At 59.8% G+C, this 27,334-nt stretch overlaps 4 protein-coding genes across 8 annotated transcripts; 2 read left to right on the top strand and 2 right to left on the bottom strand.

Annotated features, from left to right (window-relative positions):
- Positions 1-988: 988 nt before the first annotated feature.
- On the bottom strand, positions 989-3,088 carry EMC6 (ER membrane protein complex subunit 6). 4 transcript variants are annotated; one of them, XM_043993055.1, is made up of 2 exons: positions 2,448-2,620; positions 989-1,715 (listed from the first exon to the last, which is right to left on the bottom strand). In XM_043993055.1, the coding sequence occupies exon 2, from the start codon at positions 1,465-1,467 to the stop codon at positions 1,135-1,137; it is 333 nt and encodes a 110-aa protein (XP_043848990.1). In that variant the 5' UTR covers positions 1,468-1,715; positions 2,448-2,620; the 3' UTR covers positions 989-1,134. The 4 variants fall into 4 exon arrangements, 3 of the variants coding, with proteins under 3 accessions (XP_043848990.1, XP_043848988.1, XP_043848989.1); XM_043993053.1 differs by having other exon boundaries at positions 989-1,483; positions 2,448-2,604; XM_043993054.1 differs by having other exon boundaries at positions 989-1,550; positions 2,448-2,579.
- On the top strand, positions 2,735-8,369 carry TAX1BP3 (Tax1 binding protein 3). The gene is made up of 4 exons (XM_043993052.1): positions 2,735-2,825; positions 5,706-5,825; positions 5,969-6,046; positions 7,391-8,369. Exons 1-4 carry the CDS (start codon positions 2,787-2,789, stop codon positions 7,526-7,528), a joined length of 375 nt encoding a protein of 124 aa, XP_043848987.1. The 5' UTR covers positions 2,735-2,786; the 3' UTR covers positions 7,529-8,369.
- A 367-nt stretch (positions 8,370-8,736) lies between these two features.
- CTNS (cystinosin, lysosomal cystine transporter) lies at positions 8,737-17,709 on the bottom strand. 2 transcript variants are annotated; one of them, XM_043993050.1, is made up of 11 exons: positions 17,597-17,709; positions 17,097-17,167; positions 16,167-16,245; positions 15,168-15,252; positions 14,960-15,063; positions 14,342-14,473; positions 13,344-13,443; positions 13,141-13,260; positions 12,724-12,894; positions 12,093-12,210; positions 8,737-10,107 (listed from the first exon to the last, which is right to left on the bottom strand). In XM_043993050.1, the coding sequence occupies exons 2-11, from the start codon at positions 17,158-17,160 to the stop codon at positions 9,974-9,976; spliced, it is 1,107 nt and encodes a 368-aa protein (XP_043848985.1). In that variant the 5' UTR covers positions 17,161-17,167; positions 17,597-17,709; the 3' UTR covers positions 8,737-9,973. The 2 variants fall into 2 exon arrangements, with proteins under 2 accessions (XP_043848985.1, XP_043848986.1); XM_043993051.1 differs by lacking the exon at positions 17,597-17,709 and adding an exon at positions 17,444-17,590.
- A 128-nt stretch (positions 17,710-17,837) lies between these two features.
- SHPK (sedoheptulokinase) lies at positions 17,838-25,495 on the top strand. The gene is made up of 7 exons (XM_043994529.1): positions 17,838-18,046; positions 20,941-21,082; positions 21,630-21,813; positions 22,013-22,165; positions 22,376-22,551; positions 23,043-23,243; positions 23,893-25,495. Exons 1-7 carry the CDS (start codon positions 17,867-17,869, stop codon positions 24,300-24,302), a joined length of 1,446 nt encoding a protein of 481 aa, XP_043850464.1. The 5' UTR covers positions 17,838-17,866; the 3' UTR covers positions 24,303-25,495.
- The last annotated feature ends 1,839 nt before the right edge of the window (positions 25,496-27,334 follow it).

Consider the following 27,334-nt stretch of genomic DNA (forward strand, 5'->3'; position numbering starts at 1 on the left):
GGCCCCCGTGTGGCAGGACCAAATGAGGTTTCCGTGCTCTCTGCTCTAGCTGTTTCCATCCCTCTGGGGAGCTGAGCTGCCCATGACGATGAGGAATACTCTCTTCCTTTCCCATCCCCACCACAGGTTGTCAGCAGCTGTGAAGCTAGCGCACCAGGCTTGGGGCCGGAGGCCCCTGCAATCTCCCCTGGACACTCGCTAGTTACACATGTGCTTCCAGCCACAAGTGGCACTGAGTGCACAGACAACTGCCTTCACACGCAGTCTCTCTTCATTCTCCTTCCTATTTATTCCAGGGGAAGCAGAACGTGTTTGGTTCTGTCTTTGCACGGCCCTGGTCTCACTACTGAAGTCCTCCATGTGGGAGGTGATCTGCTGGGAGGCTTAGCTAGCCCTCAATGGGAGGGGCATCCAAAGATGGAAGGGAGGGAGAGAGGCCTGAGGCATTACCCTCCAGATTTCTAGGAAGAAATGATTTGGGGGAATTAGCTTAGGTTTCTAGTCTGACTGAGGAGCTGGTGGGTAAGAGGCTGTGGGAGGGAGGATGGGTGCTGTGCTCTGCAAAGATGCCCTAATGGGAGCAGCTAGGTGGTGCAGTGGATAGAGCACCAGCCCTGGAGTCAGGAGGACCTGAGTTCAAATCTGGCCTCAGACAGTTGATACTTACTAGCTGTGTGACCCTGGGCAAGTCACTTAACCCCCATTGTCCTGGGCGGGGGAGATTTAGAAGTTGGGGCAGCTAGGTGGCGTAGTAGATAAAGCACCAGCCCTGAGTTCAAATCTAGTCTCAGGCACTTGACACTAGCTGTGTGACTCTGGGAAAGTCACTTAACCCTCATCACCCTGAAAAACAAAAAAAGAAAGATGCCCTAATGAAGGCCCCCCCCACCCAAGGCTTGAAGGAGGCATTATTACCCATGGGTTAGTTGTGCCACGGACAGAAGAGAATCCCTCATACAGTTTGCACCAAGAAGAAAATAAAGCGAGACATGTTTCACATTGGATTTAATCTGCAGACCATCACCAGAGATGGATCATAAGTTACTAATAACATTAACAGCACAAGCAGTCACTTCCATTGGAACACTAGCAGTCTACATCTCATTAACCCCAGCAGGAGTCCTTCCCCTCCCCCTAGTAGACATGCACCATACCATACAGGAAGGTCCAGAACAGAATGTAGGTGAAGAGCCCCCCAACAAGGCCCCCGGTGAAGAGCGGTCGCCTGGATTTGAAATACTTGTCCCATCGCCTTCCAGCCTTGAGGGCTAGGAGCAGAGAGAGGAGGGTGGACGCCAGGAAGTAGAACACAAAACCGTAGAAGCCGGTCAGGCCCAGGATCCCCGCCGTGGCTCCGGAGAGGGCCGACACGGACGTCCTGCAGTAGTCCAGGACGGCGGCGTTCCCGCGGACCGCTGCCTCGCTAATGAAGGGGGGCCCGTCGCGCTTGGCGGCTGTGGCGGCCATGGCTGTCGTGGTGGCACTAAGAGCGGGGCAGAAGAAAGCCAAGTTCTTACGGCTCCTCCTCTGGTCAGCCGGGGTGGGCTTCTCTTTAGGGGGAGACAGACGGCGAGGCTCTGGCTGAGCCACAGGCTTGACCTTCAGCCCCGGACCGGGCCAGCAGAGCTGCTGGACAGCGCCACCGAGCCCCCCTCCCCTCCTCACTTTCGAGATGAGGTGCTGAGGGCGGCTCCCTTCGGGCCCCCTGCACAATACTGGGGGACAGGAGGGAAGGGGGCGACGTGAACGGACGACAAAGCCCTGCCGTCTGCAGACAGCTCCTGGGCTGCTGGGGCCCCACCGGATGGGCCTGGGGCGGGGGGCGGGTGAGGCCTGAGGAGGAGGAAGGGGTATCCATCAGGCGCCTGCTGTGTGCCAGACACTGGCGTGGCGGGGAGAGAGGGCGCAGGGGGGGCTGGACGGAGGGGCCGCCCCCTCCTCCCAAGCATCTCCCCTCTCTCCTTCCCGTGCCCCCCATCCCTGGGCCCCGGCTACTGGGTGTGGGGGGTGCGCCCCCGGCTCTGCCCCCTCCCAGAAGGGGGGATCCCCTCCTCCGGCCCGCCCAGCCTCTTCAGGTGCATCCGTGTCAGTGTCAGTGCACGCATGGGTGTGGGAGCATGGGGAGGGGGGGCTTAGGGAGAAGGCCCAAGCCTGGGGCGCAGCGCGAGGACCCCCGCCCAAAGAAGGGGCCGAGGGCGGGGGGGTCTTTGAGCTGGGGGGTGGGGAGATGAGCAGGGCGGGCCTCAGCCTCAGAGGGGGCCGGGCTCGGGAGAGAGGCGGAGGCCCTGACCCCTGACCCCTGACCCCTGACCGTCCGGGTCAAGGGACCCACGTCCTCACCTCCCCCCCAGTCCCACCACCCCCGCTGACCCTGGGACGTAGGAACGAGAGGGGGCTCCCAACCCCAGGAGCTTGGGGGCGCCCACACCGGATCCCACGAGTGTTACCTGGTCCGGACGGCGGCGGCAGCGGCAGTGACGTCGTAGTTCCCTTAGGCGGGCGGAGAGGACGAGGACTCCGAGGGCGCCATCTTAGCCCAGAGGCTGCCGGGAGAGGAGTCGGGCCGGGTGCATGCGCAGGCTCCTGAGCGTCCCCTGCTGAGCCCGCCCTCGGGCCGGCCCGGACACTCTGCGCATGCTCCGGAATGCTCGCCGAGAGGCGGGGCCCGAGAAGGGCGGCCCCCTCGGTGACTGGCTAGAGAGCTCATGCATAATTCATGAGGGGCGGGGCCGCCGAGTCCTTTTGTTCTGAGGGTGGGGCCGGGCGGGGCCCGAGCCGCAGCCAAGATGTCCTACGTGCCCGGGCAGCCGGTCACCGCTGTGGTGGTGAGTGCGGGGGTCCGGGGGTCCCCCGAGAAGTGGGGCGCGGGGCAAAGAGGCGGAGACGGAAGACGAGACTGTGTGTGATGGCGCGCCCCAGAGAGCGGGGAGAGGGAGGGGCGGGGCAGGCGCGTGCCCGAGGCAGACACCCAAGGGGGGGCGCCAGAGGGTGAGCCCCTCCCCCGCGAGGCCCCCGAAAGCTGGGGGGGCTGCCCCCCCCAGCCCACCTGGTCGTCTGCGGAGTGGAGGGCGCTTGCTCCAGAAAGGGAATCCCCGAGACCGAGTTGGGGGTGCAGGGATCCGCCGCCCGGCTGATGATCCCCCCTCCCCACCTCGCCTGCAGGCGGGAGGGGTTGAGCTGGGCAGCGACCCCCAGCAGAGGGGCTGCTAGGGAATGAGCCGCTGGACGTGCGCCCCAAGTTTGGACAGCGCCGCTGGCTGGGCCCCCAGCCCCAACACAGAGGGGCGCGCCTTCCCCACCCCACTTCTGGCCTGGGGCGCCCCGAGGGCTGGTTCCCTCCGGCTTTGTGGGGAGCCCTGGCACGCACGGGCCCAGAGAGCTTTTTGGTCTGAGATGGCGAGCCTGGACCGAGCAGCCCGGCTGGACGCGGGGCCTCCTGGAAGCTTCCTTATCCGGGGGCCCGTCCGGCCCTGGGGCACAGAGCTGCCTCTGGAGATGAAGGGGGTAGTGCTTTGGATGCTGCCCATCCCCGACAGGGTGACCTTGCAGACCCACACCCAGTCTGTCCTGGGCCCAGGCCCTCCCACTTCCTTATCTGTCCAGTTCAGAGATTGATGGGCCAGCCGGCTTTCCCATCCCTGTCTCAGCAAGGCCAGGACCTCTGGAGACCAAGCCTGGCACTGCCCGGGGCCGGGCCGGGCCTCTGCCTCTCAGGGCCTTACTGTGGAAGGGATCGGGCCACCCCCTCCCAGAGCTGGGCTGCTCTTTGGGAGGCTGGTACAAAGGGCATGGGGGGGGGGTGGGCTGAGTCAGAAATCTGGAATGGCAACTGATCTCCAGCACTGGAGAAAGCCCAGTCTCTGAATCACCACTTCCTGCTCTTCTCCCTTGGAGGACCGCTGTGGCCTGCTCCCGTGCCGCTCCCTGGCCCAGTTGGGGGGCAGATGTTGGAGAGGGCACACTGCTTCCTTCCCACAGCCAGTGGTGAAGCTCTCACCGCCTAGAAGGGGCCACTTGTCCCTGTCCAGTTTCCTGGGGCTCAGGACAGAGATGAGGGAGAGCAAACATTTATTAGTCACCTTCAGAATGCAGGCACTGTGCTGAAGGCTGGCCTACCAAGCAAACAGGGCCCCTGCCCTCCAGGGCTGCACACCCATATTGGCATCTGTCAGGTACCTAGTGGAGCCTGGACTTTGTCCAGGGAAGGGCCTGGAAAGTGTCCAGAAGGCTGAGTTGGGAGGGGGGTGTGGCTCCAGTCCCTCCTTCCGGTCGTCCCTCTGTTCCCTGTGTCTCCAGCTGCCCCTTCAAGGGCTATTTCCCTGCCTATGCAACAGGACTGCCTCCTTCACTCAAGGCCCCGAGGGCTTCTGGGTGCTGCCCCAAGGCAGGGCTCTGGGGGCCCCAGGGGCTGGTCAGCAGAGGCCTCTTGAAAGTCAGTAGAGGCCTTTCAGGGCCTGGGCACCTGGCCACGCGGGGCACACTGACCTGACTCAGCTTGGCAAGCTATTGTCACTCGGGCCCTGGCCCAGGGAGCCATGTGGGGAGGGGATTGGGCTTCTGGTCTCTGGTAGCAGGAGGCTGTGTACAGAGGGCCCCAAAGCCTAGCGAGGCTCTCTAAGGGAGCCACCAAGTCAGGGCACCTGGGTCACTGCAGGTCCCAGGGTCAGTTACACAGGCAGGGAGTGACTCCGGGGCCTCTCCACTGGATGAGGCAGCGCGCCTGGCTGGAACGTCTTTGTGTTCTAGGCCTCTCCTGTCTCCATCGGGCGCCCAGACTCATGTTTGCCCAGCCCATGACCTTCCTCTCCCAGAAAAAGGCAGAGAGATGGTTTCTCTCCCACAGAGATGGATGCCCAAGGGGCTGCTGGGAGCCTGGCTGGGAGGGAGGGAGAGACCTTCGAGATGGCCTGAGGAGATGGGGCCTGGAGAGCCAATAACACGGGGCAAGCCATGTGCCCCCTGCCTCAGTTTCTTCATCTGTAAAAAGGGCTCATAATAGCACCTTCCTCCTTCCCTTTGTCCTCCCTCTGTTCCTTTCCTCTCCTTTGCCTCCTCTCTCTCCCTTCTGTCCTTGCTCCCACCCCTCTTCCATCCTTCCCTCCCTCCCTCCTTCCTAATAATATGCCTCCCTCCAGACCCTAAAAGGGCTCAACAACTCCAGAACCAGGGGACAGGGGACGGGCTGGGGGGAAGGAGTTTCAGAAATGGGGCCTTCCTGCCTCTCGTCCATTCCCACGAGTGGAGAGCGAGTCGATGCCTGGTGACTGGTACTTTTTAGAGTTCCATGTTCAAAGGGAGAGCTTTTGGGGGAGGGGAATGGCCAGGGAAGCAGGAAAAGGGCATCCGTCAGACAAGAAAAAGATGCCCGGGAAAGTCCGATATACAAAGCGGGTTAGAGAGAGAGGGCAGAGCCCAGAGCAGGTGGGGAGGTCCTGCCCAGGGCGACAGGGGCAGAACTCATCACCCCTGGCTCAGATCAGTCTGTTTGGCCTGTTCCTTATGTCACGTGTGGGCCAAGCTTCAGAAGCCCAACCCTTAACCCCTGTGGACACTCACACTGGGCCAGAGAAGGGAGCCTTGGGCTTGGAGACTCAGCCAAAAGCTTTGGAGTTCTAGCTGGGTGACCTGGACAGCCCCGGGCCCACACCCCGCCCTGCGAAGGTGACTTTGGGTATAATTTGGATTTTCCCTTTTTTCTGACTTAGCAAAGAGTTGAAATTCATAAATTGCGCCAAGGTGAAAATCTGATTCTTGGATTCAGCATCGGAGGGGGCATCGACCAGGACCCAGCCCAGAACCCCTTCTCTGAAGATAAAACGGACAAGGTGAGGGTGGCTGCTGGCCGCGTGGGATGGCCTGGGACCCCCCCACGTGGCCCCAAACATCATTTACTCGGCAAGCTTCCACGGGACCAGTGGGGCAAGGCCTGCCTCCGGCCGGTCCTGAAATGATGCTGTTCCCCTCACAGGGCATTTATGTCACCAGAGTGTCAGAAGGGGGCCCTGCAGAGGTGGCTGGCCTCCAGATTGGAGACAAGATAATGCAGGTGAGGAGATGGCTGGCCGTGGGGTGGGGGGGAAACAGGAGCAGAATCTGGGAGCCCAGCTCATCCCCAGAGCCCTGACCATGGGCCTTGGAGGGCAGCGCTGCTGTCTTCATTTTACAGATGAGGAAACTGAGGTAGGCAGCAGCAAAACCACCTACCCAGGGACACACAGCTAGTCAGTGTCTGAAGCTAGATTTGAACTTGGGTCATCCTGACCCCAGGCCCAGCGGCACACCTCGCAACCATCTGTGGAGAGCCTGCCAGGCCCTGTGCTTGGCTCCTGTTGCACAGGGTTGGAAGGCAGGGAGCGGATGGGCACAGATCCATCCCAAGGGAGGGAAGTCACTCCCTTTATGCTCCCCACAGGAAGTACAGGCTGCGCCTCGGGCCCTCCTCTGCCTCTCCCAGAGGGAGTCCAGCTCCCGCACTTGCCTGTTGCTGGTCTGCGTCCCCTCGAGCAGCCTGCTTCTCCTACCCAGTCAGTGGCGGGGTGGGCCAGCCCCTTCTCCCTTCGCCAGATCTCCCGAGCACAGGCAGCTGGCCCACGTGGGCCCCTCTTGGCCTCAGGCTCCCAGCCAAGGGGGCCTCCTTGACCCCTTTCCCCGAGCATGGTGGCTATCGTCTCTAGCTCCACTTACCTACCAGATGGGATAGTCGTCCATCCATCCCTCCTGTCCCCCTCAGCCTCTGGGGCTCCTTGCTGCCTCCTGGGTAAGAGACAGGGCCACACCCTCTTTCCTCTAAAGGTGTGTGGCCGTCCTGGAGACCCACAGTGCTGTGGGATTTCTGTAGACTGGGCCTCCAGGGAAGAGAGATGGAATCGAACTGAACCAAAAGTTGTGTCTCCAGACTGGCCCTGGGGGAGGCGGATGGAGGTGCCACCTGGGGATAGGACAGGGCTCAGTGACCTGGCGTGTATCTCATGCCCTGCTCTCAGCCTCCAGGAAAGGCTGAAATGTTACTCATCCTCTCCTTGGCTCAGGCATCTGGCCGCCTGTTTCCCAGTAGCTCCCCCCCATACCCCCTCCAGAAGGGGCTCTGGCCAGATCTGGATGCTTCCCCTGGCAGTGGGGGGGAGGGGGCTGCACTAGGCCCAAGGTCCCCTGCCTGCTTTCAGCCTGTACTGGGAGGGGGTCCTCTAGGGCCCTGGCTGCGGCGGGGCTTCTTGAAGGCTCTTTAGGGCCCAGGAGGGAAAGGGGTCAAATTGAGCAGGGCATGTCCTGGCCACCATGGGGAGGATGTGCATCCAGGCTGCCCAGGCCCATCCCAGAGAGGCTCCTGGACACCTGGGCCCCCACTGAGCTCAAGGCCTCAAGAAAGGCTGGACAAAATTTGTGTTTGCAGGTGAATGGCTGGGATATGACCATGGTGACCCATGACCAAGCCAGGAAGAGACTCACCAAGAGGAACGAGGAGGTGGTGCGCCTGCTGGTGACGCGGCAGGGACTGCAGAAGGCTGTGCAGCGATCCATGCTGGCATAGGGCACGGGGAAGGGGGGATGCGTGCCTTCATTTCCCCACTGGAGAGCCACGTGCAGGGGATGGAAGCTGGCGCTCCAAGACCCAGAGCCACGGGGGGAGGGGGGGGGGCGACTGGTGCTGCTGCAGTCCCACCATGCATGCAGTTAGTGTGCACATCTTGGCCAAAGAAGAGTCGGGGTGACTGGGGGGGAGACGTGGGTGGTCAATAGGGCAGGGGCTGGAGGCTAGTCTTCATCCCAGGGTCCTGTCCCTTTTCCCCTTGGGCAGCTGAGACAGCCACAGGTGCTCCCTGCTGTGGCTCCTCTCCAGTGTCCTCAGTGTAAATGTGGGATGGGGGCTGGGGCTGGCTCCCCTCCTGCCAGTGCTCATCTCTAGGATTGTTTTCGGAGCAAAGCCCAGGATTTAAGATGCAGCTGCTCTGGGGTGGGCCACCCCAGGACTCTGGGGCTGTATCTCCCTGACACCCTGTTGCCACAGGTTCCCACGCCAAAGGCACAGCAGGATTTTCCTCCAAACTGTGGAGAGGGAAGGCAGCACATGCTGCCATCCCACCAGCCTTTGACCCATATAAGAGATTTCAGAAGTCTGCAGGCAGCACCCCCATCCCTGTCCCCTCTCCTCCCTGGCCCATGAAGCTGCCGCTGGGGCTACTTGGGCATCCACCCCGCTCCTGGGCTGACAGGTCCTTTTTGTACTTTGCCTTCAGATTTTATATGTAGCAATTTATATCTAACTTGGAGAGTGCTAACTTGGTAGGAATCAACCATCTTTAACACGCCCCCAGGCCTTATTTTTGTTACTATCCGCATCGTTGGCTTCTAATAAATGAAGCTGGAATTCATCTAGTTTTCCTTACTCACAGGTGAAGTTTTTAACCTCCCTCCCATCAGGGTTTGGGGTCAATCACCTTCATTTACACGGCTGCCCTGGCTGGTGGATGGGTCTGGGAGAGAGATGGTCAGAAGCTACTTCCCAAGGCCTGGGCTCCTCTTGATGTGTGGGGCATATCAAAGGCTTTCAAACTGGCAATCAGTCATTCCAAGGCAGGTGGCCACAGATCATTTGAGAGGGCCCAACCATTTCTTTTTTAACAAAGAAGCAGCCAAAGAAAGCTGGGGGCTGGGGGACTCGGGGATTGGGGGCCCTTCCTCACCTGCTCAAGGAGGTGGGCTCATCATAGTGGCAAGACATGAGATCATCAGCCAAGAGTGTGGAAAATTAAATGTTAGTTTTAATCTAAAATTCTAGGTTTCTTACATTGATCCTTTACAAATAAAATACATGGGAAAAAATAGAAAATCATGTCCACAAACCACCACCATCATTGCAGAACTTCCTGGAGCAGAAGGCAGAAGCTGATTGGGGGGGGAGGCACAGGAAGGGGGCAGCAGAGAGCTGGGGACACAGCCCCCACCCCTGGCAGGACCAGGAAGGATGGTGTGGGCATGGGCACTGCAGTGGGCCCTTCTTACCCAGCCCGCTAGGCTGGGGGTATAGTCCGAGCCCCCCCAAAAGCCTGCTTTTGGGGTTGTGGTTATGGAGGGGAGCACTAATTGTCATGTAAGGAGAGGGGCATGTGTTCTCCAAAGGCAGGGCCAGAATTTCTCATGGGGAGACAGCTGAGGAAAGAGTGATGAGATCCCAACCCCACCCAGCTGTTGGGTCAGGCTTAAGAAGGAGTTGCCTGGAACCACCCTGGGCAAGCAGGGGTTGCAGGCAGGTGGGGGGCCGCAGGCAGGCTGGCAGGCAGGCAGGCAGGCTGGCAGGCAGGCAGGCAGGCTGGCGCCTGGGCCTGAGGGCCCTAGGAAACAACAGCACTGTGGAGGCCAGGGAGGGGCCAAGGCCTTTCTAGCAGAAGCCCCCAGGGCAGGATGCTTGGACAGACAGCCAGCAGGCACCGGGATGAGTGCTCCCTGCTCCCTCCTCCCTCCTGGCACGAAGCTACTATGGATGTGACTCAGAACCCGTGAAGGGCAGCTGGGGCCTTGAAAACAAAAAGAAAGACATGTCTGAGCATGGGGGAAGATGGGGCGCCGGGGATCAAGCAGCCTCTGTCCTGGAGACACAGGTGTGGCGGCTAGCCCCAAGAGGTGGGGGTCAGCGGGAGGAGGGAGCCATCCAACTAAAAGACACCAATGCCATCATCCCTGGGCAGGCACGCTCGGCTTTTAATCTCAGCAGATCATTGGCTTATGATCACAGAGGGAGGCCAGGGGCAGCCTGGGAGCCAGCAAGCCAGCAGCGAGCAGCAAGTGAGCCAGCAGCAAGCGAGCAGCAGGATTTTCAGCGGCCAGAGGCAGGACCGCCGTCCCTCCAGGCTTTGAGCCCCGCCGACGAGGCTGCGCCGTCCGGACACCAGAGCCCAGACCGGGCACCAGAGCCCAGCGGGACTGGCCGCGGCTTCTCGGCCTCCAGGATTGGTGGGGCGGTCCAAGGGTGTGTGTGTTAGGTGAGCTGCGCATACCCTGCCTTTGGTCTATACAAGCAGTAATGCTGGATGATGAAAATGATGTCAAAGACGATGGAGAACAGGCCAAGGCCAAACTTGGTAGGGTCTCCAAAGATCAGATTCCACTCATCTGTGAACATGCAAAGGAAGACACGTGAGTGGGGAAGAGCCTCCCATCCCTCCCAAGGGCCAGAAGCTGGAAGGAAGCCCCGGGGCCAGGGCACTGGCCAGGCTCACAGTACAGCTGGCAGCCAGGGAGCCACAGTCCCCAAAGGGGCCCTACGGGGCGCTTGGCAGGGCAGGAGTTCACCAGGCCTGGGTTCTGGGGAGGCCAGGTGGGGAGGGGGGCAATGGAGGAGAAAGAACATGAGCTGTGCCTTGCGTTAGGGCTCAGGGCCGGCGGGCATGATGGAGGGAGATTCCAATGCTGGGCCTTCTGTGGAACGCCAGCCCTGCCACATGATGATCCACAGCATCAGGAGACTAACTGAGATAAGACCAGGCCCAGGAGGATGTTGGGAGTGGGGAAGGAAAAAAAGGGGAGCGGGGCAGCAGTGGATAAAACACTGGCCCTGGATTCAGGAAGACCCAGGTTCAAATCCAGCCTCAAGACACTTGACATTAGCTGTGTGACCCTGGGCAAGTCACTTAAACTTCATTTGCCCCCACCAAAAAAAAAAAAAAATTAAGGCAGTGGGGAAGGGAAGGCCCCCATAGAAAAAATGCACATGAGCATCCTTGAGGCACACCTTGTGCCTATGTCTCTGGACGCCCTGCTCTGTTCCTAAGCCCCAGCTAGCCTGGGAAACCCTCCCAAGGGCCCCCTGGGAAGACTCCCTTCTTTCTGTCAGGGTTCTTTGACCTTGAAGGGAGCCAATGGCTTCCCCAGGAAGTGCCAAGCATGTGATGCCTGTGAGAAAGGGGTCAGTGCCATGGCCTACCATGGGCATCACGGTGTGGGGAGGGGCTGCTCCTGGTGCCCCTCTCATGCCCTGCCCAGGCCCCCTTCACCCCATGGCTCTCCTGGCTGAGAGAGATGAGGGCCGAGCACTCCCATCTGCTCTGCCATGGCCGGTGCCTGCAGGGAGTCCACCCTGTGATGCAGAGGAGGGGACAAAGCCTTGGGGGGGTTTCTCAAGGAAGAGCCTGGTACAGGTGCCCAAAACAGGAAGGGGCAAGGACAGTTCAGACCCCAGTATTCTGCCATTCTTTCTTCTGTGCATTTTGACAGAGATGTTTGCACAGCTTCTGTGGGTCTGTTAGAGGCTGCCAGGGACGCCACTGTGCCCAGAGTGCTTGGTCTGGAGGCAGGAAGACCCTTCCTAGCTGGGTGACCCTGGGCAAGGCTGTCTGAAGCTCTGTCTGTCTCCAGGACCCTCCTCCTAGGGGTGGTTGTGAGGCTTCAATGAGGTCACCCTCGTAAAGTGTTCAGGCCAAGGCCTGACACACACAGTAGGTGCCTAATAGACGTCAGCGGTCCTCATTATTGCTCTTGCCACAGGGCCTTCAGAGCCCCCATGATGGCCACCCACCAGGCTGTTCTCGGGGGACAAGGGCCAGTGAGCCAGAAAGTCGCAAGGCCCCGCCCGGGGTGTCCCCTCAGCTCATCTGCACAGGGGGTGTGGGTACTTCGGGCCAGCTCCGGCCTCCTCCGGGAGTGTTTGTATCTGCAGTCAGACACACGCTGGGGGCTCCTCTCGTGCACCCCTTTCTCTCCGCCAGCCTCGGCTCTGAGCCTCCCCTCCTCGGGAAGCTGCTAGTTGGCATTTGAGGCGCCCGCAGCCCTGAGAAGCCCTCCCTTTTCCCTTCAAATGGCCAGCCCCCTTTGTCCCCAGACATTCCCGGAGTGAGGCTCCCAGCTGTTTTCTCGCTCTTATCTGAGGCCTTTTCTGGCTTGTTCTCCCCACGTAGCTAATATGGACATAGGTTGTGCCTGACCTCACAAGGTGCTTGACTTCTTGATGCGGGGCAGGGCTGGGCGAGGACTTTAACAAGGAAAACACCATTTCACCATCTGCTGCCAAAGTGTCCTGCTGCTCTGAGGCCTCTGACTCCCTCCCTCCTCCTCCGTGGACTTCAAGGACTAGTTGTGGCTGGGCGCTTCGTCCCACTTACCGTTGTTGTACGACTGGAAGAACATCTGGAGAAGGCTGAAAACACCTCCTGTGAAATCCAAGAGCACGTTGCCAATGCTCCAACCCTCTGTGCTCTTCCGGCGGAAGTTCAGGCACGCCTGGGATGGGGACGGACAGATGCACAGTGAGGCAGCTGCTCGCAGGTGGCCCCTGTCCCCATGCTCCCCCCGGGCAGGGACGGGGGCAGTGCCCTGCTCTCCTGGCAGCTGGCACACAGATGGACATGTCCAAAGCCCCCCTCCCCACCAACACGCTCACACATATTGTCTCACACCCAGTCACGCTCACTCGATCTCACACACTCAGTCTCATACACACTCCCATGGGTTTCACGTCCTCACTATCTCTCTCTCATACACATACACACACACACACACACACACACACACACACACACACACACACACACACACACACACACTCCTATACACACTTTTTCTGACTTCCCTTAACTTCTGCTGCTGTGGTCTTGAAGACCCTGCACCTGTCACTTCTTTCCTCTCAGGGCCTCCTCCTTTCAGAGGCTCCTGTCACTCCCTCTTTCATCCCCACCCCCACCCCACCTCACCCCGCCCCAGCACAGTGGTGCCACTCGGGGGGTCGGTGTCTACCTGGGGAAAGTACTTGATTAGGGTGACGGCGAGCTTGATGTAGGAGAAGCAGAAGAGGAACTGCAGCCAGGAGATGGCCCCGCCGAGGGCTACCGCCATGACGATGAGGGCAAAGAGCCAGGCCAGCACCAAGAAGCCCACAGCGGCCCGGGACACCTTCTGGCCGCCTCTCTGAAGGGATGGGGGCAGGGCTGAGCCGAGCGGCACCAACACTGCCTGCGCCTCGAACCCAGGCCCAGGCCCAGGCCCAGGCCCAGGCCCAGGGGGAGTCCCCCTCCCAGCCCAGGTCCTCCACCCTCCCCAGCAGCAGTGACAGGGACAGGGTCTCCCTCCATTGCTGAGGAAAATGCAAAGAAGGCAGGGCCCAGTGGGCAGGGGCTCAGCGAGAGGCCTGTTTCAGGCCACCCTCCGACCTACCTCATACAGAAAACACTGCACCACGACCACCAGGGTGAGGACCACGGCATGGAGGCTGAAGAAGACGTCGTTGCTGTCCACGGGGTTCACACCAGTGGGATGCTCGTGCAGAAACTGCTCCTGACGGGCCAAAGCAGAGGGGCCATGAGCCAGAGGGCGGCCCCGACAGAGTGCTGCCTGCGGGGGTGGGGGCCACACCTTACCTTGATCAAGGGCACCCAAAAGAGGCCGACGTTAAACACGGCATAGGCGATGAAGCCGGTCAGGTTCAGGGCGATGAAATCAAAGCTCAGCCCGACCACACTGGGAGAGATGAGGGGAGGAGGGCCTCGCATCAGAAGCCTGGGTGCCACCACTGTCTCTGCTACGAGGTATGCCCCAGCCCCCACCCAAGCCCCCAGATAGCGCTTCCCCCACCAGCTTGCTTCCTGTGAATGCCCCACAAGGAAGGCCACCTTCCCTAGGGCTCTCCACATGGACTGCCCTGTTGGGGAGGAAGACGGGGAGGCTGGGGGCCTTTTCTAGGGACCCCCCCCCCAAGGCTCAGGGCCTGGGATGGGGATGGACAGATGCCTTCTCTAGGGCCCCCTCAGGCATGGGCACCACGTATGTGTGCGCTGGGGGGGGGGGTGCGGGGCGCCACTCCCTTCACTTGGCGACTGCATAGATCTGGTCTCTGGAAGACTACATACATATGTGGTACCCATGCCTGAGGCGGCCCTAGAGATGGGTTCTAAGCCTGAGGAGCCCACGTTAAAGGGTTCTCCCAAAAGCTGACTCCTCTGGCCTCCCTGAAAAGGAGAGGTCTGGCAATTTCTGCCATGCTGCCTACCCGGGGCTGGTGTCTGGGACCCCCCACCCCGAGCAGCAGCATTCGAGGCGTGAGCCACGCATGTCACCCGGCTGCCACAGCCAGGTTGTTAGGGTGCAAACTGCGGCAGAAGGTGGCTCTGGTGGGGCCAAGGACGCCTTGAATAGGGACCGAGAAGCCTGAGGCCCAGAGACAGGGGCAGCGGGATCCCACCCGAGGAAGGGCTAAGCAGAGCTGGTTCCCTGGGCAGGGGCCCGGTTCACGCTGCTCCCCCAGTCCTGCGCTGGTCACCAGGGAGCCTCCTCCGGGAGCCAGAGCCAGATGGGATGGCAGGTGGCTCGGTGCGGCATCCTTGGGGAAGGGTCCAGCTGCCCCCTCCTGGGTCCTTACCTTTTGCGCTTCCAGTTCTCAATCACCTGCGGGTAGAAAGAGACGGACCAGGCCACAAAGTAGATCCAGCCAATGCCCTGGTTTATCCACTCCAGAGCACGGCTGCGGAACACCAAGAAGTGGATGAAGGTCCTGTGAAGGAATCAGGGCGCGGCGGTGAGGGCGGCCCACCCGCCTGCCCCCACACCCACAAGGCTCGTGCCCGCCTGCCCCACACCTGCTGGCCCCACACCCACCAGGCTTGCGCCCGCCTGCCCCACACCTACTGGCCCCACACCCTCCAGGCTTGCGCCCGCCTGCCCCACACCTGCTGGCCCCACACCCGCCAGGCTTGCGCCCGCCTGCCCCACACCTACTGGCCCCACACCCTCCAGGCTTGCACTCGCCTGCCCCACACCTGCTGGCCCCACACCCGCCAGGCTTGCGCCCGCCTGCCCCACACCTGCTGACCCCACACCCGCCAGGCTTGCGCCCACCTGCCCCATACCCGCCAGGCTTGTACCCGCCTGCCCCACACCCGCCAGGCTTGCGCCCGCCTGCTCCACACCTGCTGGCCCCACACCCGCCAGGCTTGTGCCCGCCTGCCCCACACCTGCCAGGCTGGCAGCTGCCGCTTACCTGGTCTGGTTGGAGCTGCTGAGGCTCAGGAGGAGGGTTACTTGGCCCACGTCTCTCCCCGTCACGGAGAAAAAAGATGTCTTCTGCCCCGCTGGTACCACAACCTGTCAGAGAGCTTTGCCCATGTGGCCTCCACCCGTGGGGCCACCAGAGGGAGCCCCCGATTCCCAGCAGGAGTCCTCCTTCCCAAGGCCCCGGAGACACTTACTTCATCAGGGAACTCCAGGACAGTTTGGTTTTTTGACACATAGAAGACGTCAATTGTGACCACTGAGGGTATGTCTAGTGGAGCCCTGGGAAGGATGACAACAGATGTCACCTCCAGGAGGACACACGGTCTTTCGTCTCCCACAGGCAACTTCAGAGGCAGAGGCTCATTTAGCCCTGCTACCACCTGGCTGGGCAGGTGCCTGTGGGGGGCTTTGGGAAGTGCATCAGCGGGAAGGGGAGGAGGGGGAAGGGAGAGAGGGAGGGAAGAGGGAGTGGAAAACAGGAGGAAGGAGAAAGGGGGGAGGGAAAGAGAGGAAGAGAAGGAAGGAGGGGGAGGGAGGGAGGGGAGAATGGGAGGGGAGAATGGGAGGGGAAGGAGGGAGGAGGGAAGTGGGGAGGATCAAACCCTAAAGCCTTCAGTCAGGTCAGGCAAAGAGCCCCACCCCCCCAGGATTCAGAGGTGTGAGGAAGGAACCCTGGGTGGGGGGCTCTTGAGATGGGCATAGGGTCCAGCAAGACCTGGCCAAGGGGCAGGGTGTGGTGCTTATGGGGAAGAAAAAGCCAATGATCACCATGGTATGGGGGCGGGGTGGAGAAACTCCCCAGCCCCTCCCCCCCCAAGCCTGGGGACAAGCAGAACCCCCCTTCCCCCAAGTTCAGTCATCTGTTTTAGCCTCAAGGAAGCTCCTGCCTAGGTGGAACTGACCCAGGACGGGGCAGGACAGGGAGCACATCTGGGGGCTTCCTGAAAGGTCTCAGTGGGGGCCTCCACTGCCCCCTTGGCCACCCGATGTTGGCAGGAAGGGTGGCCACTCTCCCTGACAACACTGGATTGGGGGGGGGGGGCCCAAGCCTATCCTCACACCTGCTGACACGCCCCCAAGACACACACTGCCACAATATTCACAGTGGGAACACCCACTCATCCCCCCCCAGACACACCCACTCTACTGGTCCAGAAGGAGGAGGAAGAGGACTGGGGGGCTGCCACACTCACCCCAGCGTGACGGTGACGTTGTTGGAGCTCTGGTTCTCAAGTTTCACAACCCGAGGGGCAGTGAGGCTCATGGTGTGGCCTGATGGAAACAGATAAGCAGTCATCACAAGTGGGAGCCAGGGCAGCCGCCCCCCTCCCCCCTCCCCGCCCTGGCGTCTGCCTGGTCCCCTGTGGCGCCAGCTCCCTCCCAGAACATCCAGCCCCCAAAGGGCTGGCTGGGACAGCCGGGGGCCAAGGGAATGGGCCCTGGGCTGGGGGCCGGCCAGGGTCCACTTGGGGCCTTGGGAGCGCTCAGCAGAAATCCGGGAGAAGGAAGGCTCCTCTGTGAGACTGGCTGCGCCCCCTGGCATCCAGGTCAGGGGGCGGTGAGCCAACAAGAGCCCCAGGCCCCACGTGACTCACCCCGAGCCCAGCATGCAACCCCTGCTTCCCCCAACACCTCAGGGAACCCCCCAGTGCTCCCTGGGAGCTCTCTGCAGACCGCTCTCTGTCAGCAGCCCCCAAGAAACCTCATGCTAAAGAAGGCGGGGCCTGCACCCAAGGGTCCCTTAGTGGGGCCGAGGCTCCTCACCCACCCTGGGCTGCTGAGGGCGATGCTGGTTGTCTGGGGATTACCCAATGCCCCCCTTCCAGGTTCATTCTCAAAATGCACCAACGTGCCAGTGAATCAACTTTCTCACCCAAGAAGGGGGAGGGGGAGAAGGCTCAACCTCAGATAACAGGGTACGAGGAGCCTGAGTCTGCATAAGAGAGAGGCCACCAGAGGCAGCACCTCCTGGAGGGCTCCCAGCCTCAGGGCCAGGCTACAGGCTGACCTGGCCACCAGGGCTGGCCTGGGCCCCTTGTGCCAAGCTGGGCTCATCCCTGAGACACACTGACCGTGAGACAAGGAAGCTGAGGCCCCCAGGCTCCATGCCCACAGCCACTCACCACACACTGCCCAGAGCTCAGATGCCAACAGGAGGCACCACCAGGACCAGGACCACCGGGGCATGTTGGGTCTAGGAGGAAATTAGCGAGTCAGGGGCAGAAAGTGGGGGGTGGTCCTCAACATCTCCTCCCCCACCCCCAAGCCCAGAGAACTCTGTACCGGGTTCCTTCCCCAGAACCCCTTCCCTTATTGGGTGGTCCAAGGCTCCCCGCCCCCTCCTCTACATGGGCTGGCTCCTGGGTCGTAGGGACTACCAAGGTTCTGGAGCCCAAGGGGCCCGGCTCTGGGCCGGGTGAGCAGCAAACATCCGGCCCACAAAGAGAAGTGGGGACCCTCCGCCACTTACAGGGTCAGGTTCCCCAACCGGGCTGGACGCCGGGCCTGACGCTGGGCGCTCCATCGCCTCGCCCTCTCCCTCTCCCTCTCTCCCTCCGCCTTAGCAGCCCGGCCAGGCCGGAGCTCCGGGCACTCCCAGCGGGTCCGGGCCGCATTTACTCACCCAGCAGCAAGGAAGCCGAGGAGAGAAAGGAAGGACCCGTGACCACGGGAAGGAAAGTCCAGCTTGGCCGCCCCGTGGCTACTTGGGGCTGCCCGGGTGTGACATCACGGCCCCGCCCCGCGGCCAGCCGGCCAATGGGCGGAGAGCAGCCCCGCCCTCGCCTCGCCCCGCCCCACATATCCCCTGGGGGGGGCGGTGGCATGCGCCTGCGCCTGCGCCCTGCGCCTGCCTGTCTGCGCCTGCGCCTGCGCGGGTTTCTCTGTCGGTACCATGGCGGCGGCGGGCGGCGACGCCCAAGGCAACTTCGTGCTGGGCCTTGACCTGGGCACCTCGTCCGTGAAGGCGGTGCTGCTGGAGGCCGGGCCCCACCGCGGGCTCCTGGTGCCCACGGCCAGCGCCAGCCAGGCCACTCGGGCAGACGTGTCCCCGAGCGGGAAGGCGGGGCCGCAGGTGAGCGACCGCCCCTCCCCCTTCTTCCCTCCCCGCCCCTCCCCCTTCCTTCCCCCGCTCCTCCCCCCTCTTCTCCCCCTCCTCTCCCACTCCCCTTCTCCCCTCCCCCTGCTCTCTCCCTCCCCTCTCCCCTCCCCCTCTCTCCTTCCTCCTCTCCCCTCCCCCTCCTTCCCCCCTCTCCTCCCTTCTCCATTCCTCTTCCTCTCCCCTTCTTTCCCCCCCCCTCCCCCTCCCCTCCCTCTCCCCTTCTTTCCCCCCTCCCCCTCCCCTCCCCTCCCCCCTCTGCTCCAGGGCAGGGCCTGAGAGTATGGGCTCTTGGGCCTCCTCTCTCACCTCCTCCCACCCCAGTGCCCTCAGCGCCAAGTCTGAGCCTGATGGGGTGCCTTGGGCTGGAGCTGACCAGAAGGCCCTGTTTCCAGAGGCCCCCTGCCGGGTTCCTCTGGGAAAGGCCCCTAGGGGACTGTAGTGGGCATCAGGGACAGGCCAGGCAAAAGTCTGGAGGTGGGAGGCAGGGCTTCCTGTCCCTGAGCCACCTGGCCCTCCCCCAGAGACCTCTTAGGTTGGGGAAGAGTGGGGGGCCTCAGCTGGCCTTCTTCTGCAGTTTGTCACTGCTGCAGCCCCTGTTGCTGCTGCTCTGCCCGGGACCCAGGCCCATCCTCTCCCAGGGACACGCCTGACCCTTCTCTGAGGGCTTGCACCTTTGCAAGGGAGTGAGTCACAGGCACAGGGGCCCCTGGGGCTCCTTGACTAGAAATTCAGAGCACGATACGCACAGAGCTACACTGGAAACCTGGGCAGGGGGTTACCCCTCCTCGGGAGGGACGTGACCACAGGGTGCCCAGCACTGTGCCGAATACACATCGATGCCTGCGAAGGGCTCCCCGTCTGATGGCCCGGGCCCTCTGTGATCTTAGCGAGGCTCAGTGAACAACCACTGCGTGGCAAGGGCCTCGTGTGTCCCACTCGTGGCACTGTTGAGGGTCCTGGGGGTGCAGTGAAGCAGATGACCCTGCCCTAGCTGGGCATGGCCGGCCAGGCCGGCAGCACCTGCACCTCCCAAGAGATAGGAGGAGGTTTTGACATCATATCCCACAGGGGCTCCCTGGGTAGGGGGTCTTCATAGGCCCTGGTGCACTCTGGGGGCTTGGCTGGGGCTTCTGACTTAGAAAGTGGCATTCATCTGTTAGGTACTTGAAAGCACAGGGGCGTGCATGCGTGTGTGCCTGTGTGCACAAGACATGTCACTGATGGATGCCCTTGGGATGGGCTGGACATCAGATATCCTTCCATCCCGTCCTAGTGAGGGAAGCTTGTGGGCAGTGCCCACCTGCACAACCTGGCGTGGACGTGGGCAAAGGACGGCCCGTGGGGCACCCCCTGCCAGCCTCCCTTCTTTGTCTGTGTAGAAGACTGCGTGTTTCTTGACTCCAAGTGAGGACTGGCCATCACAGAAGAGTCAGATACCCCATCCCTGGACTTAGGGAAAGGGGCTATTATGCATGAGGAGATGGAGGCTCAGAGAGGGTGACCTGGCCAACAAAGGAGTCCCACACTCCGTCCTTTTACCCTCTTTGGAGGTGGGCGAGCATTGGTGCTTGCTTGGTGCCAGGCTAGGTTGGAGGCAGAGTCCTGGAAGGCCCCGAGGTGGCAATGGAGGGATGGGGCGGGGAGGCCTTTAGGGAAACCAGACCATGAGGAATTGGAGTGCCCCAGCCCAGAGGAGCCACCAGGCCCTGAAAGAAGTAGGAGATGCGGTGGCCAAACTGTCCACGGAGCTCATCGCTGGCAAGCACTCGGCCCAGTGTCTGCAGAAGAGCCGGGAAAGATCCCACAAGTGTAGACAAGAAAATGAGCCGTGTAAATGGAGGCTGGACATGGAGAAAGGGTGCCCGGCTCCCCCCAGGAAGGCTGGGCCAGGTGGGCCGCCTACCATTTTCCTGCGAGGAGTGCAGCCGAGAGCTGGCCTCCACATCGCATCTCAACCCTTCTCGTGCAGGAGTCTCCTGGGCTGGCTGGAGGGGAGGTCTCTGGCACAGTGGTCCAGGCTCTCCTCATCCCCTTTGTCCACAACCAGCCAGTTCAGACTCAAAAGCTAAGGATGGCCTCTTGGAGATGGGCCGGCTCCTCTGCTCCCCACACTGTGTACCTTCCCCTGCCACCCTCATCAGCTCCTGTGGCCTACTGACCCCCAGTCTGGCCTCTCCCCCGAGCCAGTGAACAGCGCTTAGTAGGTGCTTCTCCAGGAAGCTTCTCCTGACCTCCCTTCAGCTGCTCTACCACCCATCTGGGGGGCATGCTGAACACCCTTTGTTTCTGCCTTTGCTCCGGCCTTTGGTGTAGGGCCCGGAATGTAGTAGGTGCTTTGAAAACCCTCATCGACGTTGCAAGGCTTCCAGGGGGTCTCACACTTCCGATGCCTTTTAGATGGGGCCCCACGAAACAGGCAGAGGGAGGAGCAGAGAGACCCCTTTTCTGTAAGGGTGGCTCCTTCTTCCTCGTTTTCTACCAAGTCCCTACCTTTCACACACATACGTGTGCATACACATCTGGGGCAGGAGCTGCCTGAGGACCAGAGAAATGTATGTACTTGTGGTCATGTTCATGTATGTGCCTGTATTTGAGTGTGTCTGTACATCTGTCAGTGCCCACATGTGCACAGTGTAGCATGTTTACGTATGTACATGTGGCCATGCCCATGGATGTCCCTGTGTCTGTGTGTGCCCATACATGTGTCAGTGCTCACATGTACCCATGTGTCTTCTTGTGTATAGACATCTTAGAGTTTGTCCAGGGACCCCAGGCACTGCTGCTCTTTCTTGGGTCTGAGGCCCACCACCCTGAGCCCCTTGTGCCAGGCCTTAGGGTGACTTCTGGCTCGGTCACGGTGTCCCCAGGCCCGGGAACAGGACGTGCACAGAATCCTGCAGGCTCTAAGCGAATGTCTCGGGGCTCTCCCCGCTCGGCAGCTGCAGAGGGTCCGCCTCATCGGCGTGTCAGGGCAGATGCATGGGGTCATGTTTTGGAAAAGCCAGCAAGGTAATTGATTTGTCCCCCTGGGGGAAGGGCCCTTGTGCCCACGCTGAGGACTCTTGGGGAGCCGCAGGCCTTTCTGTGATAGCCCCCGCAAAGGAGCCAGTCTGGAGCCCCCTGGGGCCTCCCTCAGGCCTCCAGTCCCAGCTTGGACCCTGGTAGCTGTAATTCATGTCACCTCTTTCTGTCTGTTTCCTTCTCAGGGGCAGCTTTCGCCCTCCCTCACCCTTTGTAGTCTCAAGCGACAAGCATTGATTAATGCCTGCTGTGTGCACTGTACTGGCAATGAAGCGTTCTTCCCACCCACAGCCAGGCCCAGTGCTCTCTCCACCCCCTGCCCCCAGCCGCCTTGTGCTTAGCCAGTATCTCTAACAGCAAAACTACAAGGGGGGTGGGGTCCTGCCCTGGGAGGTGAAGGGAAGGCATCTCCCAGACCAGTGGGCTACCCCCTGAGGACCAGCCAGACCAAGGAGACAGAAGGGATCGGGGCTGGGATGAGCTTCGGTGGGAGCACTCCCAGGCCTCACATGTCCAGGGACGTGGCTCATTCCAGCTTGCACCTGGACGGAGAAAGGCCCCCATGGCATCTTTGAGCCGCTGCAGGTCAGCCACCTCATCACCTGGCAAGATGGCCGCTGCACCGGAAGCTTCCTGGCATCCCTCCCGCGGCCCAAGTCCCATCTGAGTGTGGCCACGGGATTCGGCTCTGCTACCATCTACTGGCTTCTGCACAACAGGTAGGACCTCTGGGCCCAGGAGGGGAGCACCCCTCTTCATTCCTTGTGCCCAAGCACCGTACCCACCCCATGGAGGAGGGAGATGAGCCTGGCCGCCATTGCCCACGGCCTCACCCTGGTGTCCCAGGCTCCTCCCCTGGGAGAAGGCCACTGATAGCCCCCGGCTGGCCAGCCACAGAGCTTTTGGTTTTGCCACCAGCCCAGAGTTCCTGCAGCCATATGGTGCGGCGGGCACCATCCAGGACTACGTGGTGGCCATGCTGTGTGGCCTGCAGAGACCCATCATGTCCGACCACAACGCTGCCAGCTGGGGTTACTTCAACACCGAGAGCCGAAGCTGGAATTCCCACCTGTGAGCCTTGGGGGCGGGGGTGGGGGGTGGGGGGGGTGGCCCACTGGTCTGGGAGATGCCTTCCCTTCACCTCCCACTCCCCTTGCCCCCAGCTCCCTCTCCCTGCCGTTGTCTGGCCAGAGACTCCCCCCGGGGTTGGTGCAGGCCAGGGGTCTCCCCTTCCCTCAGCCCGTTGTGCCTTAGAGATGGTGGTGCCATCTTGCTTTACAGTTTGGAGGAATCGGGCTTTCCGACCCACCTGCTCCCGGACGTGGCTGAGGCCGGCACTGTAGCAGGGAGGACGTGCCACACATGGTTTGGCATCCCCCAGGGGACCAAAGTTGGCGTGGCCCTGGGGGACCTCCAGTGTTCTGTCTACTCCTGTATGTCGCAAAGTACAGATGCAGGTGAGTGTGGGTGGTGGCTCGGGACCTTGGCACTGCTGGCCAATGACCACCCCGCAGCACTTGTCCATCAGCCAGGCTGGACTGTCTTCATGCGTTCAGAACCTGGCAGTTCCAAGGAAGAGTCGCCAAGGTCCCACGGGCACCGGGCCTACTCTGGCGAGTGGAGGTGGGGACTTTAGCTCTGCATGCCCTCCTGGCCCAGCCTGCACGTGGGCGTTTGGAAGGGGGCTCTCTTTGACTTATTTGGTCCTAACTCACGTGGCTGTGAGAATGTTAGATTCCTGCCTGACCTCATGTGCGAGCTGCCGCTTACAGGCGGGACTTCTCCCAGCCTCCTCCAGAGCTTTGGAAGGTGCCCAGGAAGCCTGGAGAAACCTGCCCTCACCAGTGCCCCCACCTCCGTCCCTGCCAGTGCCCCTGCCCCACTTGGTCCTGCCTCTGCCGCTCAGGACCACGGACCAGGCCTAATTTCTGCTTCTCTGGGGGCTCAGTTCTCAACATCAGCACCTCCGTCCAGCTGGCAGCGTCCATGCCTCCGGGATTCAAGCCTGCAGAGTACCCGGATCCTTTGGCCCCTGTGGCTTACTTTCCCTACTTCAGCCGGACCTACCTGGGAGTGGCCGCGTCCCTCAATGGTGGCAATGTGCTGGCCACCTTTGTCAGCATGCTGGCTCGGTGGATGGCCGATCTAGGTAAGTTGCCCCGGGAGGACGAGTGTTGATTGGGTGCCTGCGATGGAGCTCAAGAAGGAAAAAGACAGTCCCTACACTTGGGGAGCCCCTGCCCAGACAGGGCAGACTGGGGAGGATGCTTGGAAGGGCTGGGCAAGGCTGAGACTCGGTGGTGGAGAGAAGGCCTTGTAGGCAGAGGCTGTAGCTGGTGCAAAGGCCCAGAGTCTGGCTTCCAGGTAAGATCTCTTTATCGATGGGCAAAGTTAGGGAGTCCCACGGCAGGTGCTGGCAAGTCTAGGGCAGCATGAGACAGAAAATCCAGGGAAACTGAGGCTGGGGCGGATCTCCTGGCGCACTCTGTGGCCGGTGCTGCCCCGAGCACTGCTGGGCCTTGGAAGATAGACAGTCGTTCAGCAGTCAGGGCCACGTTCAGAAAAGAGACAGCCTCATTCCCTCAGTCCTTAGTCCTGAGGGAGCCACATGGACCTCCCTCCCCTGGGCTTTGTACATGGACATGGCAGCCCCTCACCTCGGGCCTGCATCCTGGAGTGTGGGGATGGGTCAGACCCCCTGACCGCTGTCGGGGAAGGGACTGCAAACGGCTCCCTCCTGGCCAGGAAGTCTGTGCTCTCCCTGCAGCGGGCTGACCGAAAGGTTTCCTGTTTGGTAGGACTGGAAGTCGTGGAGGGCCTGATCTACTCCCAGATGATCCGAGCAGCCCTGGCCCAGACAGACACCCAGCTCACCATCAGCCCAACGCTGCTGGGGGAGAGACACCTTCCACAAGAACTGGCGTCTGTGCGCAGCATCTCTCCCTGTGCCCTGTCTCTCGGCCATGTGACCAGAGCTTTGTGCCGCGGTATTGTGCAGAACATCCACGCCATGCTCCCATCTCAGCAGCTGAAAGAATGGGGGATAGAACGGGTGATTGGCAGTGGCAGCGCTCTGGCCAGGAACGAGGTGCTGAGGCAGGAAGTGGAGAAGGCCTTCCCCCTCCCTGTCTCCTATGGCCAGGATGTGGATGCTGCGGCTGGTGCCGCCTTGGCGATGTTGCAGGCCGTCACCAGAGAGGACAACTGAAAGGTGCTGGAGGCCTTGCTTTTCCAATCATTCCTGATGCCATCCTGATTGTTTCACTTGATTTCATGCTCTGTCCGTCCATCCAGAGGAGGGGACCTGTTACTGCCCTGTTGTCTGATCCTTCTGCCTCAGGAGTGCCCTTTTAATCAGGCTAAAAGGAGGTGAATGCCATCCTGAGAAGCTAAGGGAAAAGTGTGTTGGCACCAAGAATTAGGACCTGGCTTCTTTCATGACCTCAGGCTTCAACGGCCACCGTGGAAAAGTCTGGAAGAGAGTTGACCCGTCTCTCCCATCAGCAGGGGGCCCATATATACTGAATGACTTTCCAGAAATACAGCTGGGTTTGAGCCAGTGGGTGCTGGGAGGGTGGCTGGCCACGGCAGGACAGTTGTTCCTGGGTTCTTTGTGTTATTAGATTTGAAAGGTGGGGGAAGTCACCAGTCATCGTTGAGCCCCAGGCCCCATTTATTGGGGTCTGTAGAGTCCAGGGATGACCCTTAGCCCTTTGGTGGGATGGCACCTCTCACTCTCATTTTGCACAGTGATTTGGTGATAAAATCAACCGTAAAGATTTGGATCCGCAGACATTTTTAATTAATAGGGGAACCACTGGAAAGGCTTCCTAAAACGCTACTCAAATCCTGCCTGAGGTTGGTGTTCAGTGTCAGACACCCAGTGCCACAAGACACACCAGTCAGCTTGAGGTGGCCAGAGTGCCCTGAGGCTGGGAGTCAGCCCATGAGGAGCCGCTGATGCCAGTGGGGCTGTTTGACCTGAGGAAGAGGGGGGATGTGATCACTGTCTGCAAATGCTTGGAGGACTAGCACATGGAGAAGGAGTTGGGCTGGCCTTGCCTTGTGACGGAGTGGATGGGAGGCAGCTGTGGGCTCAGTTTGGGGAGAACTTGCTCACCCTTCCAGAGGTGGAGCTGGCGGGCCACCCTCCCAAGGTCCTCTCTGACTTGCTGCTAATTGACTTTAATGGGTGGGACCAATGCTTGCAATGTCAGACTCACGAGATTTTGTGTGAATGTGATCATCCTGTTACTTGTCCATCCTCAATGCAGGGCCTGGTATATAGCAAATGCTTATTGATTGTTTTATGAACTAGTTTTTATAAAATGAATTTGATTCCCGTGGAATGATTTTCCTAATGTTTTGTATTGATTAAATGGGCAAGGCTCTAGACAGTCATGAAGTGTATGTGTGTGGCTTTTCATTTCAAGGATCTGTGGGTATTGGGAAGGCCCAGTGTGCCTTGTCTTTTGATCACTTTGGGAGTTTTCTGGGAGGGGGCCTTCATCTCCCGCTCTCAGATGTAATCCCTCCTGGTCTTAGGACATGGGGAGATGGTCCTGCATCACCAGCAGCCTGCTGGCCATCTCCACCAGGTTCTTCAGGAGCCAGTGCCCCCTCCGCCATTACACCTCCTCCCCTGCTCAGTGACCTCCAGTGTCTCCCTGATGCCTCTAGGATCAAGTGGAGACTTCTCTCTGTCATTTAAGTCCTTTACAACCCACTTGCAGCCTGTTTTTCCAGGCTAGTTACTCATTATTCCCTTTCAAGCACCAGCATCCAGACAAAATGGCTCACTTGCTATCAGGCTTAGAGAAGATTCCATCTCCTGTCTTTGGGCCTCCTCAATCTTGCCTTTGATAACACATAGGAAGCTTTTCTTTGTTTTGTTCACCTTAGATGTATTTGGTGTCTTCTAATAGGGATACATCTTTGTGCCCCTTGACGGCAGGGACAGTCTTTGACTGCACAGTAGCCAGCACATAAAAACCTCTTAATAATCATGTCCAATGCTAATCCACTGTTGGTGGAATTGTGAACAGATCCAACCATTCTGGAGAGCAATTTGGAACTATGCCCAAAGGGCTATGGGACTGTGCATACCCTTTGACCCAGTAATACCACTGCTAGGTCTGTATCCCAAAGACATCCCCCAAAAGAGAAAAAGGCCTATTTGTACACAAATATTTCTTCTTTCTTTTTTTTTTTTTTTTTTGGTGAGGCAATTGGGGTTAAGTGACTTGCCTAGGGCCACATAGCTAGTAATTGTTAAGTATCTGAGGCTGGATTTTAACTCAGGTCCTCCTGAATCCAAGGCTAGTGTTCTATCTACTGTGCCTCTTAGCTGCCCCGGTACACAAATATTTCTAGCAGCTCTTTTTGTGGTGGCTAAGAACTGGAAATCAAAGGAATGCTCATCCATTGGGGGAATGACTAAACAAGCTGTGGCATATGATGGTGATGGAATATGATTGTGCTACAAGAAGTGACCAGCAGGAGGATTTCAGAAAGACTTGGAAAGACTTGTATGAACTGATGTGTAGTGAAGTGAGCAGAACCAGGAGAACATTGTGCACAGAGACAGCCATATTGTTGGATGAAGAACTGGAAATGACTTAGCTCTTCTCGGCAATGCAATGATCCAAGACAATCCCAAAGGACTAATGAGGAAGCTGACTATCCACCTCCACAAAAAGAACTGATATCGATGGAACACAGACTACAGCAGGCTATTTTCATTTTTTTCATTTTTTATTCATTCAAGTTTTCTTATACAAAATGACTAATATAGGAATGTTTTACATAACTGCACATGGACAACCTATATCTGATTGCTTACCACCTCAGGGAGCAGGGAGGGATAGAATTTGGAACTCAAAACTGTAAATAAAAATGTTTATTACTTAAAAGAATAAAATAAATCATGCCCAAAATAAAGCCCACCATTTCTCCCCAACCCTTTCAAGTTTGTGCTGAGGGCACCACCACTCTTCTGCTCACCAGGGTTCACAGTTTTCCCTCTCCCTCCTCTCTGCAGTGCCAAGTCTTGTTAGTTTTCTCAACACTGTTCCCTTCTGACACGCCACCACCTTAGACCAGACCCTTGTCACCTCTCACCTGGACTCTAATAATAGGCTCTCCCCTCTCTGCTTGGATGGAAACCAGGCGCCGACGTGCAAACAGCGTGACCTTTTGTTGTGTTTGTGTTGGCTTTCTTCACAGCCTTGTTTGCTGGGG

This window comes from Dromiciops gliroides, chromosome 3 (assembly GCF_019393635.1).
Source record: "Dromiciops gliroides isolate mDroGli1 chromosome 3, mDroGli1.pri, whole genome shotgun sequence".
Taxonomy (NCBI): Eukaryota; Metazoa; Chordata; class Mammalia; order Microbiotheria; family Microbiotheriidae; genus Dromiciops; species Dromiciops gliroides.